General features: G+C 39.1%; 1 protein-coding gene across 2 annotated transcripts; it reads left to right on the forward strand.

Moving 5' to 3' along the window:
* The first annotated feature begins 2,461 nt into the window (after positions 1-2,461).
* LOC105395714 (mucin-5AC) lies at positions 2,462-15,861 on the forward strand. Of its 2 annotated transcripts, XM_038112361.2 has the most exons (8): positions 2,462-2,616; positions 6,258-6,372; positions 10,364-10,430; positions 10,701-11,003; positions 11,392-14,016; positions 14,228-14,465; positions 14,499-15,124; positions 15,588-15,861. In XM_038112361.2, exons 1-8 carry the CDS (start codon positions 2,607-2,609, stop codon positions 15,636-15,638), a joined length of 4,035 nt encoding a protein of 1,344 aa, XP_037968289.2. In that variant the 5' UTR covers positions 2,462-2,606; the 3' UTR covers positions 15,639-15,861. The 2 variants fall into 2 exon arrangements, with proteins under 2 accessions (XP_037968289.2, XP_037968275.2); XM_038112347.2 differs by having other exon boundaries at positions 14,228-15,124.
* Positions 15,862-16,118: the final 257 nt, after the last annotated feature.

Raw genomic sequence — 16,118 nt, forward strand, 5'->3', positions numbered from 1 at the left:
GGGTAGTAAAATTATGAACAAGCGAGTATTTATAGTCGTCAACAATGCGTCAACAGTACGTTTTAAGTAGTTTTAAGTTAAACAAAATTATAATCATTCGTGTATTTTTAAGAATATGATATTTCAACCTGTGCTTGCTTCTGATTATTACTCCCTTCATTCAACATGATGAATATCAAATAATAATAACAGGAATAACATACATAATGTTAAATATTTTTTCATTTATTGGTCAACATTACTTTATGTTAAGATAAAATATGTTTAGTTTTGAGGAAACTTATAATTGTACTTATTTTTTCATTTTATATTGTATTAATGTGTGCACTATCATAATAATAAATCTTTTCAGAATCAGAATTTGCAATAGGAAATTAATACGTAATATATTATGTTAATTAATACTTGGTATTCATTAAGATATCCGTAACTAAAATTGTATTAAAAAATAAATAAAACTAAAATATTAATAGTCCGGAAATTATATTATTCTTTGTTGGATATAAAGTGCACACTTAAATTCTTAATGTTAACTTTACGTGTTTAACCATGTAATCAATGAAAAAAAAAAAAAAGCTTTGATGTCAACGATGTGGTTTAATTTTTGTGTTCAGTACAAAAACACTTGCAATAACTTATTTCTATAAAATCAATTTAAATTTTAATGTTTATACATTTATATAGAGTTTGTACGTAACTAATACATACCCGAGTTTTCATATTTTTTTAAATTAGGATTTTCCTGTATATAAAAAGATTCAAAATGTATTTTTTTTTTTGTTTAAAAGCAACCAATTTTAAGTAATTTTGTGAACTTAAGTAGTAACATATTAGTAACCTTGGAGAAGAACGAAATTTAAATGTCTGATTATTCTGTATCTGTAATTACTTGTAAAAATCTATTTTAACAATTACCGACTCATATTAAAAATTGAAAAAATGTAATTATGTAACATTTTTTATTCGAAAAGGGGGAAGGTGTAGTGTGGCAACACCTTCCCTCCATACATAGGTACCTAATACGTACTTCATATTAATAATAAAGACGATTCGCACATCAACCGTGTTCTTGATTGCTCGCCACCTTACAATATGGAGAAAACTAATATAGGGTTATGGAAGGGGGTGCTAAATGGACTGGGTAACTGGGACTATGGAAGGACTATGGCCCCTGCCTGACCTACTTATATGTTTCACACACGTATAAAAAGGCAGGGGGTGACTCGCACACACAGTAAATGGGCCCCCCAATCAGTCGCTAGCACATTACAGTGACGTAGCAACAAGGGGGCAACATGGCATGAGGTGCTAGGATGGAGAGGTATTCCACGGCTCTCAGGACAATCGCGATATCCCTTACTGGGTAATACATCCTTCCTCGGGCATTTCTGCTCTAGCGGTACACCACTCAAGCCAGCCAATGAAGGCAAGCAAGAGGTGGGAGATCCTGTTCCTCGTCAGTGTTCACTCTGGACAACCAATAAAGGCAAGCCAGAGATGAGGAACAGGGGTTCTCCCCGGCATCGGGTGGGTGGGGTCGCTAATGCCCAACAGCTCGCCACAAGCTGCCCTGCTGCGTTATTATTATTATTATTATAGGTTATATACATAGTAGGCATCTGTAAATTACCTACCTATAAGTACCTTTAATAGGAATTTTCATTCATCATCAATTTCAATGAAATGGTAAACACGATTATTTATTTGTAAAGGTGAAAATTGGCAGCCGTCGACATGAAACTACAGCGAGACGTCTTGTCGCAACGTCACTTACAGCCAGTTTCTATTTTAACTATCTACGCCATCAGTTTCTATAACTATCTACCGATGACTGGTAGTTACTTTCATACTATTTAAGTTACAACCTGTCAAAATCGTATACTTAAGTATGAAAGTAACTAGGTACAGTGCCACAAACTTAACTGTTCCGGTGACAGCTCACGAAAATGTGTAATATTTCTTCATTGTATAAGATTTTAAGTTTGCCAGTAGTGGTAATTCGCTCTTGTGGTTTCAATAAACCCATCTAATCTATATCAATATATAATTCATTAGTAAATAATGAGATATGGATCAATTTAGTTCGCTCTCACCGGAACAGATAAGTTTGTCGCTTATAGAGTTATTGAAACTGTCAGTTAAAGTCTGTTTATTAATCTCAGATACTAAATTGACAGATTCTGAACAGTTCATCAACAGTCGATCGTCCTGCGATTAAGTCACGTATCTTTCCATTGGCGGGACAATCGACTGTTGATGAACCGTTCAAAATCTGTCAATTTACTATCTGAGATAAAAAAACAGACTTTAGTTAGGTATTAGTTTTATGTGCTATTTAATACAAAGTATAGTCTTTGGTTGAAGAGTATAGTGCGCCGTTACAACCTTATGCTGCCCGCCGTCTATTCGCACCTTACACCTTAAAATACACACTTACCTCTTTTCTTATCATAATCAATGAAAACTGACGAAGACGTTGATTGGAGTATCGAATTAAACGTTTATAGACGTGTATTAATGTAATCCAGTCGTAAGTGAACTTTCACAAGGACAGGGGCACTGATAACATTTTATACCTAAATATTTGTGACAAAGTGACGAAAATTATGGGAATTGGTGAGTGATCGTAGGTGATTAAGCTCCGTTCACAGTAGGTAAACTGTTACAAGGCAAATAACTCTCCAAATTTCGTAGAGTGAGCGCAAAACTATAGAGCTTCCACTATTTTATTGTATTTTTGACGTTCCCTTATGTCAGGTAAGTAAAGTTGGTTTTCCTTTGCAGTCATCAAATATGTATGGGATTTCTAATGTAAAAAAACCAATAATATTATGGACAGAGTAAACAAACTGTGAACACTCGGAGTACTGTAACAAACTGATACATCGTTAACTCAGTCGGCAGCGAACTGTTTGCCTGCTGGAACGCAGTCTTATTATGACTAAAGATGGCACAGAGATCTGTAGACTCTGGTCAGACTGGTCCCAGGTTCGAATCCGGGCTAGATATCTGTTTAGACAGATATTTTTTGCTGTCGGGTCTTGAAAGTGTTAAGTATGTTTGTGTTACGTGATATACCTACCCAACCTACCAAGCGTGGAGATTATGTAAAAAAACCTCCAGTCGAGGTGTTGGAGGAGGCCGTATCCTGCAGTTTAATGTTAGGTGCAGTGTGCTTGTTTTGTTTCGTCCTTCATCATCATCATCAGCCTAGTAGTTAGCAATCGAAAGATTGCTGGTTAACATGTAGTACTTCGAAAGTTCGCTTTTCATAAGACTGACCTCCGAAACGGAAGTTCTTTTGACTCTTACGCAAATTCGTTCATTTCATTATCGGTTCTATGCCAATAAAAGTATTAAAGTAAAATAATATCATCAGGTATTACTAAAGTATTAAAAATAGCGATTAGTCAAGAAATTCTAGATAGGTTAGCTCATTTTAATCACCCACTCTAAATCAAATAGAAAAATAAGGAAATCGGACATTTAGGTACATTATTTATTACCTATACCTAAGTAACCATGACTAATGTAATATTAGTCGTGGTTTAATTAATTTAACGCACTTAGGAGAAAGTCATACATACCTACCTCTAAGTGCCTGTAGATTGTTAATGAATCAGAACCTATACTTACCTGGTACCTACTTACTAGTTGTTGTTCTGTGCCTAATGCCTATACCTAGGTGACCTAGGTAAGGTAGCTATAAATACACTACGCGTCTCCTACTAACCGCCCTCTAAACGCAATCCCCCTTATTTATAAAACCTAGACTAAATATATAGAATATATATGTTTAAATTGTCTCTTCCATCCAAAGGTTGTCTGGTAGAGATTGCTTTAAGCAATAAGGCCGCCTTTTTTGTACTATTTTATGTATATAAGTTGTGAATTGTAATGTGTCTTTAATGGTGCAAAATAAAGAGTATTCTATTCTATTCTATTCTATTCTATAGTTCTACCTGTAGTTGTACCTGCTGCTGCTTCTGGCTCTATCGAAATAAACCTTTTTGAATACTTATCCCCTTCCTAAGCTTGGACTATTTACCACCACGCTGGTCCACCGGGGCTTGGTGGGTTCACATAATGGATATATCTCTTCCATCGTTCACTACACACAACGTGGTACAAAAGTAACATTGGCTATTGGTGGAAAAACTGTAGCACTTGTGCGTAGCCCACGACACGTTATACAGGATGTTGCGAAAAGAGCTGAAAAGGGTGACACGACTTCTGAAAATTTGCGAAATGTCAATGTTTCTTTTCACCTATGTAGTTAGGTAAAGGTTCGAACATATTGAGGCAAGACCAGGAAAAAATGTACCTATCCGCGCCAGATAAACCGGATAAATCTAGTTCAATCATTTTATTTATCATACGTGTGTATCGCATGCGCTATAGTAGATTTTATCTTTAGCTACAAACAGTAGCTGTTTTTTGTTAGAAAGATAAAATCCAGTGGCAAATAAATAACATAACATTAATTACCTATCCGATAAACGTATCAGTGACCAGCAGTGGAATTTGGCGATATCTAATGATAAGGAACATTATGCTAATATTTGTAAATAATTTACCTTACGGTAGTTATTATACACTGCCACGCATCACGCTATATGTTGCGTGAATGCGTGTATGGACGTTGCTTGTCACGCACACGCACAGTCGCATCTATTTACGTGCGTTCATGCGACATTGGTAAATTCACGCAACATACAGTGCGGGATGCGGGGCATTGTAAGAAAAAGAAGAAGGGTTCTAAGTTTTATTCTCCTACAGTCTGTGTATAGGTCCAAAAAATGACCCGGATGCATTTTTAAACAATGAGAATGACTTGTTAAAAAATTATCAAGATTGATTATAATCTGCGGTGCTACCGCGGCATTTTTGAATAAAATGCATTTTCAAAGATAAAATCTAAACTTTTGATTGTAGGCATATTACGACATTGATACCTATCTATGTAAGATTACGCGATAGGTATCACCATCAAACACAACTGCATCATCATCACAACCCATCACGTCCCGACTGCTGGGGAACGGATCTCATTCCCATGACGGAAGGGTTTGTCTAGTCCACCACGCGGGCCCTGTGAGGTTTGGTGGACCCCAACCTCAAGAACAAATTTATTATCTGTCAATAAAAAAATATTTTTTTAAAAACGATTAAAACAAGACCATTAGCAGACCTGTCTTATAGTAGGTACCTATGGATAGATTTTGAGCTACAGGCAGTTTAAGTAAAAAAAAAAAGAAATATTGACTATGAAATATCAATAATAATGGGCGGGGGTAGGTAGCAATAGTAGCAAACAATCTTAAGTTTCTACCCTCGACTTATATGTACAGCTCTCTCTTCTAAGTATATTTGCCCTGGCCGTTGGACATCGCACTAAAACTACCCACTAGCCTCGAGCAGATCTGTCTGACCAGCTACAAGGAGGCTGAGCTAGGCGGGAACTCTACAATCTGTCGCCGGTTGTTTTCGACCACGATCATGTGATGTTGACGATGTTGTCACTGTTGCACAACGCTGACGCTGCGATCACGCGACGTCGCGCGGCGCGTAAAGTGTAAGCGCAGCAGGGCAGGATAGACTACACGCAAATGACACCGATTCGCCGCGGGGGAATCCCGCCGTCTGCGACCTAAGTATGCCTAGCCGATACGTGACCCCACGCGACCACTGCTGCTGCTGCACCGTCCACCACCAGAAGGACAAGCACGGGTTGCGATTAAGACGTGACAAAAGTTTTGCATTGCGCCCACTCACATCGCGCAGCCTCAAGAGCGAGCGCGACGGAGAACTTTAGTCACGTCTTCATTGCGCTCCGTGCTAGCCCGTCAGGAGCCAGCAGGAGCCCGCGCCCGCGCGCGCGTTTTACCCACTTTGTAGTTTGAGGACGGATCATTCGTTGGGCGAAACATAACATTTTGGAAAAAACGGGCATACAGTTCATGAATCAATCGTCTCAATGTTAAAATGCACACCGAAAGATAGTGATACAACTCATTATTGGAAACAACTTTTGTTCTACGACTTTCGGAAACTCGGAAAAAATAAATTTTACCCCCCATAGTAAAAGATCACGTGGCAATGGTAAACAAAGTTTCTATGAAGTATAAAGTTGTTTAGAATGACGAGTTGTGTCACTATATTCTTCGGATGTGCACTACACCCTAACTACTGCGTGACTCACTCTGCACAGGCACTCTACCCACCTCCACCAGTACTAACAACCTTCTATTCCCCAGAAACACCACTGCTAGTGGTTCTGGCAGTGCTGTCTGCGCGCGCCGCCCCCGCCTGTCCCTCGACTCAACAGCACCTGCTGCTGCCGCATGAGAGTGACTGCTCCAAGTTCTACAGGTAACTTGCAGCTCTAGGTGGTAGGTCTGTCACACTCATCACACACACACACACACTCACGCCTTGTACTAATGTACTCCCTTGCGGGGTAGGCAGGGGTGCATTGCTGCACCCACTTTTCGCCACAGTGTTATGTTAGTCCCAATGTAATAGGGGGCGGGCCTATTGCCATTTTACGGGCACATCCAAGACCCGAGAACAAATATCTGTGTTTAAACAAATATCTGCCCCAGCCGCGAATCGAACCCGGGACCTTCGGCTCAGTAGTCAGGGTCACTAACCACTACGCCATTCGGTCGTCACACTCATGAGCAATGAAAAGGTTCCAGTTAAGTATTTCATTAAAATTTTTAACTCAATGTTTTTTAGTTTTATGATGTAAATGTACCTGCTGAACCTACTTCAATATTTCAGACAGCGTCATCATTAAGCTAAAGTAGTATTTGGTGCTTTTGTCACTGGAAATTTTTCATTACTAGTGAGTGTTTATTATAATGGAAGTAACTTTGAGAGGGTCGGCAATAGGCAATCGAGGGTTGGCATTGTCATAGAATTATGTAGTAAATGATGCTCTACAGCCTTGAAAAAAATCACACCGGTAGTCGAAGAGTCTAGCTAGGTGCTGAATCATTCGAATTTAAGTAAAAGCTTATGGATAACTGTAAATTAAATTCAGAATATGACGAAAAACCAGTAAATGATACTCCCGTATTGTAACAACTGTGTCGTAATCATCAAGAGATTTCATATGATTTTTATCATATTATAAAGTTAAAGGCTTGGACTAGGCGCTAAATACCTTGTTTTTTAATAAACACACACTTATTTTGTGTAAATTAATCCCAAACTTGAGCAATTTTTTTCCCTCAAATCTTCATACAAATATCTATGGCGGTTTTCTGTGTTATAAAATCATAAACACAAGTGACGTTTGACTCAGTTGGCCGCTGGCCTCCAAAGAAGGGTCACGTCGGTTTAGGCAGCACTGACAGCTCGCGATCTTATTGTGTACAGATACAAAATCACTGCACATTGGTTGTCATTGCCCTTTTTCAACTTTTATGACACCAACATAATTTGATTTGAAATTGAGGAAGCATAATTCTTCCAGTATATTCAATACATTAAATTAAATTAGATAGTGTGCAATATTCTCGTGACATTACAGTCTCGTAAAGGTCTGATGAGGAGCAGGAATATAGCGAATGGATCTAAGTGATGACAATACGCACGAACATTAGGTTAGGGATCAAAAATACAGTCTCTTGGTGCTGGTTGAGGTATGGTCTCGTGAGGATCTGATGAGGGCAGTAACACGGTGGTGGCTCAATTTTATTTCAAAGATGTTAATAGCTAAAAGCATCGAGTTTGGGCTATTAAGTATTTCAGAGAGAGAGAAAGAGATTTTATTTTTCCTCTGGATGTGTTAGGTTTACTGGGTTTACTAAGTTCATTCAGTTAATGGCATCAAGTTGTTATGTGTTCATAAGTAATAATTATTTATTAACAAAATGCTGTTGGTTCTCCACGAAAATGTAAAAATAAAAATAAAATAAATAAAAATAAATTCGTAACGTAAAATTGTCAATGACGGAATTTCTTCTATAGACAGTAGCCACAAAAAAAACAAACGATAGATGGCGTGATTTGAAGATAAAGATACATTTATTTGACACATAGACAGCAACAACAAAAAAAATACAGATTTAAAGAAAACAAACACATACTTATACAAAACATCAAAGAAAAAAAAGGATACACATCAAAATAACTGGAAAAAATATAAGCCCCAATTTACTTGTGTGGGACAGGGAGTACCATAATATTTTTTTTGGGTTACTCCCCATCTATGCGAAATATCAGCTTGATATCTTTACCCGTTTCTGAGAAAAAGGGCGGTGACAGACGGACAACAAAGAGATCCTATAACGGTTGCTTTTTTTCTTTTGACGTTCGAAACCCTAAAATTAAGTAAAAATATTATGCTGCTACCAAAAAATGTACATTTACGGTGGCCTGCGCCTTAAAGTATACAGGCGGAGTTTTTAAAATAGCGATCCCTGATGATGAAGGGACCAGCTACATCTGTTATAAATCCAGGGACGTGTTGTGTGTGATGTGTGTAGCAGTGGTGTTTATGTGGATGTGCTTGAGCAGCATGTGAGCTTGAGATCGCTATTTTAAAAACTCCGCCTGTATATTTTTAGGCGCAGGCCACCGTACTTAAAGGTATTGAAAAAGCGGTATATAGTACTAAACAAATTATAAACAAACAAAAAACCCGACTGCACGCTAAAAATATGAAAACAAGTCCCAATGTTAATGGAAAGTATCGTAGGTGGGGACCAGCAGAGGGTTCACCATTTAGCTGAATGTTACTTAGAAAACGGCCTTGAGTGGCGGTCAAGTTGGTCCCCGCCTGCGATACTTTCCATTAACATTGGGACTTGTTTTTAGCGTACAGTCGGGTTTTTCGTTTGTTTATAATTGTATTTTTTTATTTGTAACTTTTTAGTTGTTTTTATTTTATGAAATTTTACGTCAGTAGTTCATGATCATTTTTTATTTCAATAATTTTGGTGTTGTTATTTAAATACCTTCAATATGCATATTTTTATAATGTGAAAATCAAGCCCTTTCATTTGATACCTTACACGGCAAAGTTGAATTATTATTTTTTCGATCATCACGTTATGTCCTCTAGAGGGCGCTATGTTCATTTTAATGGAACGTCACATAGCCTATAACCATCGCGCCATCAATACGCTTCTAACAATACCTCATACATCAAAATCTATCAAGCCGTTTAGGCTACAGGAGGGAACAAAGAAACAGACAAACATACATACATACAATCAAAAAACATTACCCTCCTCTTTCGGCAGTCCGGTAAAAAGGAGTAAGACAGGGGGTCATTCTGAACTTTTGCTCTACGAGTTTTGGAAATTAACTTTGTTGGACATGTGACTTTTTACCATGGAAAACGAATATTTTTTTTCGCGAATTTGCAAATCTCGTAGAACAAAAGTTGTTCAGAATTACCCCTTGAGTCATCCCCTTTTGGCTTAGTATAGCCCTTTTGCGACACTATGTATTTACTTTGCTTTGTCGTCGGGGTTCAGTTGGCTGGAGAATGCCCGAAACTTATTATCTACACTTTAATACTTGTAGTTGTAGTTACCTTTCTACAAGTAAATACCACATTTGTTTGAGAAAGCTAATCGGGTTCCGAGTATAGAGTAAAGTGGCACCCCTATTAATTTCTACTCTTTCCTGGTGCCTACCAGTGTAAGTAAGAATTATACTTACTTACCCTAAAATCACCCAAAATGTACTTTTGAACATAATTGTCAATAAAGTTGGCGAGTAAAAGTTTATCGACCCACTGTGCAAACTTACATGTGTGCGTGTCACTGCGTGTGCTGTGTGAAGAGCATTGAAAACCCAAAATTGGCGCGGCACGTCACCCTGTACGGGCCCTTAAGGTGGCATAGATATAGGTAGGTATCTATAGGAAATTATAAGTATAAAAAGTCAAGACATAGCAGGAATATTATTTCTCCTTCAAATAAAGTAAACATGACGCATGACTCGCAGGAACAAAACTTGTTCCTGACGAGTTGAGTATATAACTTCTTTAACCGACTTCGACTAAAACACCCTGTATAATATTTTAGGCGACCGAATGGCGTAGTGGTTAGTGACCCTGACTACTGAGCCGAAGGTCCCGGGTTCGATTCCCGGCTGGGGCAGATATTTGTTTAAACACAGATATTTGTTCTCGGGTCTTGGATGTGCCCGTAAAATGGCAATAGGCCCGCCCCCTATTACATTGGGACTAACATAACACTCTGGCGAAAAGTGGGTGCAGCAATGCACCTCTGCCTACCCCGCAAGGGAGTTCATTAGTACAAGGCGTGAGAGTGTGTGTGTGTGTGTGTATAATATTAAGCGATGAAAGTAAATTAAACACTTTTTCCTATGTATCCAGGTGCGACCACGGCCGGCCCAGGCTGGAGAGCTGTCCCGGTGGACTGCACTTTGACCCTAACTTACAGGTGATCATTATTTTTAGTGCCTACTTATCTATACGTAAGTACTTAGTAATTCGAGCTACCTAGATGATGTAAGTAGGTATAATTGCTCTCCTCCGAGGAAGTCTGGAAGAAATTACTCTTATAGTAATAAGGCCGCCAATTGTATTGTATTATTTTATGCATTTCCTGTTGTAATAGAAATTACAAGTTGTTTGTGCGCAATAAAGAATTATCTACCTCTCTATGATGTTGATGATTCTTATTAAAAAAAACGTATTTTCCCTTTTCCAGGTCTGCAATTGGCCGAACCAAGTCAACTGTGTCCTTCCGACTGCCACCACTACTACCAGCACAACCACCACGACACCCGCTCCCACTACCCAACCAACACCTCCCCCCGTAGAGTGGACTACGCACGAAGAAGTTCCGTACACGCCGCCAGATGGCGTGCTACCTAATGGTTGTCCTGTGAACATTCACGAGCATGCGTTGTTGACGCACGACCATGACTGTAGCAAGTTCTATCAGTGTAATTTTGGCGACAAGGTTGAGAAGGACTGTCCTGCCGGCTTGATCTTCGATTTTCAGCTGCAGGTTTGTGGGGATATTAAGTTACTTAGTAGGTACCTACTTATTAATCAAAGTTAAGGTTTATCTTACTTTGGAAACATTGCTACCTACTCCTTATACTTCCACATATGAGAGTTTTTTCTCGATAAAATTACTCGTAGAATCCACCCTTACTCCACACTGTATATCTTAACTTAGATTATAATAATTCGAATCTTTTTTTATTCCATTGATGGTAACATTACTACCGGACACAAAATATGCCGGACCTGCCGATGACTTCACCAACCTCACCAGCAGCGCTACTGCATATTTAAATAATTGTAGTTTTTACTCGTATAAATTCTTATTTTAATATTATTTTATGTAACCAGTAAAGCCATACGATAAATAAAAATTACTACAATTTCAGATATGCAACTGGCCGTGGGCGACCGAGTGTGTTGTGAACCCGGCTACGAACAAACCAACCCTTGAAACCAGTCCAGTAACTGAAGAAACCCAAACCAGTGAAGAAACTACAACACCAAGTGTCACCACTGAGGTTTACACTACTACAAACAAACCAACGCTTGAAACCAGTCCAGTAACTGAAGAAACCCAACCCAGTGAAGAAACGACAACACCAAGTGTCACCACTGAGGACACTACTACAAACAAACCAACCCTTGGAACCAGTCCAGTAACTGAAGAAACCCAACCCAGTGAAGAAACGACAAAACCAAGCATTACCACCGAGATTTACACTACTACAAACGAACCAACTATTGAAACCAGTCCAGTTACTGAAGAAACCAAACCTATAGATGAAACTACCAAACCAAGTGTTACCACCGAGGTTTACACTACTACAAACGAACCAACTGTTGAAACCAGTTCAGTAACAGAAGGAACCAAACCTATAGAAGAAACTACCACACCAAGTGTCACCACGGAGGTTTACACAACTGAAGCTCCTATAGAAGTTACGACTGAACCTACTACTACTATATCTTCCATCACGGAAGACGTAGCCAGCACTACTAAGGAACCAGAATCTACTGATAGTGTTCAAAGCACCACACTAGCGGTGACAGATATCGTAACCGAAACTGAGGCTACTGAAACCACTACAGAAGATATTAAAACCACCGAATTCAGTACAGTGGCCACTGAAATAGTTGCATCGACGACAGAAGAACCGAGCACTAATGAAGTAACACCGTCTGTAAACTCAACAGAAGCAGGAGTCGAAACCACAAGTTACACACCTGTTCCAGAAGGAACAACACAATCAATTTCTACAACTGAAACGGTTGAAAATTCAACTGAAGTGGTTAGCACGACTGAACATTTTACGGGAACGACCGAAAATATAAAGACAACTGAGGGTCTAGTTGATGTAACTACAAGTTCTCTTACTACTGAAGTTATTTCTACAACTGACAGTAGTGTGACTGAACAACCTACAACTGTTGAACTGACCACTGCATCAATTGAAACGGATCCTACGACTATATTGACGACAGTTTCCTCTGTAGAACCTACGACGGAAAATCTGACTACAATCGAATTTCCTACTGAAGCAACAACAACAACGGATGAAATAACAACTACTGAGAGTTCCTTCTCTTCATCAACCACAAACGCATGGACGACCACAGAAACAAATAACTCAACTCAAGAAAACTACCCTACAACTGATGAAAGTCTACCTGTTAATGTTACAGAGAGTACAACAGACGTATCCACTACAACCGTGAGTGTTCCTACTACTGGAAACCTTGAAACTACAACAGAAAACGAATTCACAACTGTAGAAACAAATGATACCTCCACTACAATTGCGGATTTAACAACAACTATTAAACCAGATATTGAAGTTACTACCCAAGTACCGACGACGGAAGCTTTAGTAAATGGTACAACTACTGACGAAGAATTGACTACATTAGAAACATTGACTACTACAGAAGCTTACCCTACTACGATCGTTAATCTTCCATCAACAGTTCAACCAGATGTTGAGACTACTTCACACGCACAAACAACGACTGCTGAAGTTGACTTGACAACCACAAATTCAAACACAACAGAATATCCTACTACTTACGCAACTATTCAAACTACGGACGGTTCTTGGACAGCAGTACCTACTTACACTACTATTCAAGATACTACAACTCAAGGGATAACCACGACTTCTGAACCAAGCAGTACATCGTCAGTGCCAAATGTTACCACTGAAGAAGATAGTAGTGAAGACTCTTGGACAGAAGTTGATTGGACAACAGAACCTGGTTGGACGACAGATAATGATTCTGCAGACGGTGGTAATTCATCTGCTGCTCCAGTGAGTACTCCTTCAGCACCAATCTGGACCTCAGAAGAAGATTCTTCCGAGGATAGCTGGACAGAAGTTGATTGGACCACCGACCCCGTTTGGACTACAGCCAATGGTTCTGCAACTGTTGCAGTAAGCAGCACACCTTCTGTTTCTATTTGGACTTCTGAAGAAGACACAACTGACGATTCTTGGACTGAGGTCGACTGGACTGTGTCTGGAGAGAGTAATGGTTGGACAGAAGATGGAGATGTAACAGACGAATATAACATTTCGTCTACAACTGAGAAACTTACCACCACTGAAGCAACATTAAGTACATTACCAGTTACAACAGAAAACACTGAAAATACAGAAACGACATCAGATGGCCAATGGACCACGACTGATGCTGTTGATGTTACAACTGTAAAAATTACAACAGTCGGTATTCCTGATGTTACTGAGGTTACAGCTGATCAAACGGAAACAAGCGATATCACAACCACAGCTTCTGACGCGACTACAGAAGCTATACAAATGACTACAGCAGCTGTTGAACTGACTACAGAAGAAACAGAACTGACTACAGCATCTCCGTCAGAATGGTGTGCTTCTGGAAACTTCGGGAGCGTCCCACATCCAGAGCTATGTGATTCGTTCTACGTGTGTTCTGGAGGGTCGGCTGTGCAGCTGTACTGTAATACGGGATTCGAATACAATCAGGATGTTAGTGTAAGTGAAATTTTCAATACAATTATCTGCTATAGTACCTTTAAGACTGAATGTAATAGAGTTTTTTTTGTGTATACACCGAACTACATAGTTGGTTTTCAATATTTTTACATTGACGATGCCACCCCCATCGTCAGATAATTTTCAGGTTGTCTCAGGTTTAGTCCAATACGGAATACCAACCCTAACTATTTCAACTTTCTTATTTCAGGCATGCGTTCCAATCGCTGAAGGCGGATGCACTTGGTCTCAAACGAAACCACCAGTTGAGACGACTACAAATATCAACACTGATGCTACAGCATCTACACCCGTGGATGTTGAAACAATAGTCACAACAACATCTGAACCAGCTTTAGAAACATCATCAACTACAGACGCTGAAATTGTTGGATCCACAGTATTACCCACAACAACTACAGAATCGTCACAGGAAATAACAGAATTACCATCGACAACAATTGATTCTACATCATTACCATCATCGACTCCAGAAACAACACTCACAACTACCGACTTACCATTAACTACGCCAGAATTACTATCAACCACACCAGAAATTATATCAACTACACCAGAAATTATATCAACTACCCCAGAAATAATATCAACTACACCGGAAATAATATCAACCACACCAGAATTACTATCCACAACGCTAGAAATTATATCAACCACACCAGAAATGATATCAACCACACCAGAATTACTATACACAACGCCAGAAATTATATCAACTACACCAGAAATTATATCAACCACACCAGAACTTATATCAACCACCCCAGAATTACTATCAACCACACCAGAAATTATATCAACCACGCCAGAAATTATATCAACCACACCAGAAATTATATCAACCACGCCAGAAATTATATCAACCACACCAGAAATAATATCAACCACACCAGAGTCAATACAAACCACGCCAGAACCAGTACAACCGACGGCCCCACAACCGACGGTGCCAGAGCCGATATGCCCTCCAGGGTTCTTCGGCAATCGGCCTCACCCGACGCTCTGCAGTTCATACTACCTGTGCTCTGGAGGCATCGACATTCAACTGTTCTGCCCCACTGGGTCAGAGTTCAACCCCGATGCTGGTGTGAGTATACGTATAGTTTACTTAAGGTCCAGCTATCGCTATAGTACCAAACGGAATATCATAAATGTATGGAGAAACGGCGTCGGCATTGCCGATGAAGTGGACGCACTTCTATGAATTTCTATACAAAAAATGCTGAATGCGATGCGTCCGTTACGTACGATGCCAAAAGGTGACGCTTACATTTAGGCTGTGTTCCCAGTAGACAAACTGTTCACCCGTTACTAGGGTAACACTAGCAAACTGTGAACAGTCGGCATACTAAAACAGTTTCCCTACTGGGAATGCAGCAATACATACATCTATGTAATAGTTAGTTTTACACCTTTGCCGAAATAGATGGTTCTTATACGTTTTACATGTAACTTATCCACGTCACAGAATAATAATCAGTGTCCACTTGAAAATAATAAATATAAAAAACTACCTATAAGTAATACCTATATTCGTTTTATGTTTTCAGAGGTGTACAACAATAACTGAAGGCGGCTGTACCAGTTTACAAAACAATTGAAGAATACCTATATTGAGAGCAAAAATCAGCCAACCAAAAGACCCTGGCTTTGTGAACTTTATGAGTAAAACAGACTCTATTGCGTTGCATAAGAGTTAGCGATGCCATGACAGATTTGAAATATTTATTTTGTTTTCCCAGTTATATTTTGTTTATCCACTATTTATTTGCCAAAGAAATATGAAACGATTGTTAGTTTTAAGGGTACCTGCCTACATCAATGTATTGAGTACCTATTACCAGTGTTCCTTGATTGTACATAATAAACATTAATTTACTTATACAATTGCTTTTACTTATTTAACACTCCTGTTTCCTGTCGGTAGGTAGGTCCTATATTGAGTTTGGTTATCCATTTCACTTGTTCCTCAATAAAACCACCTTTAACTAATCATCAATCAACATCTTGTTAATTTTATTATTCTTATTGGTGTAAGTGATGATGATGTCCTCTTCGTCGTATCCGACAACAGCGACTCT

This window comes from Plutella xylostella, chromosome 2, assembly GCF_932276165.1.
Source record: "Plutella xylostella chromosome 2, ilPluXylo3.1, whole genome shotgun sequence".
NCBI classification, from domain to species: Eukaryota; Metazoa; Arthropoda; class Insecta; order Lepidoptera; family Plutellidae; genus Plutella; species Plutella xylostella.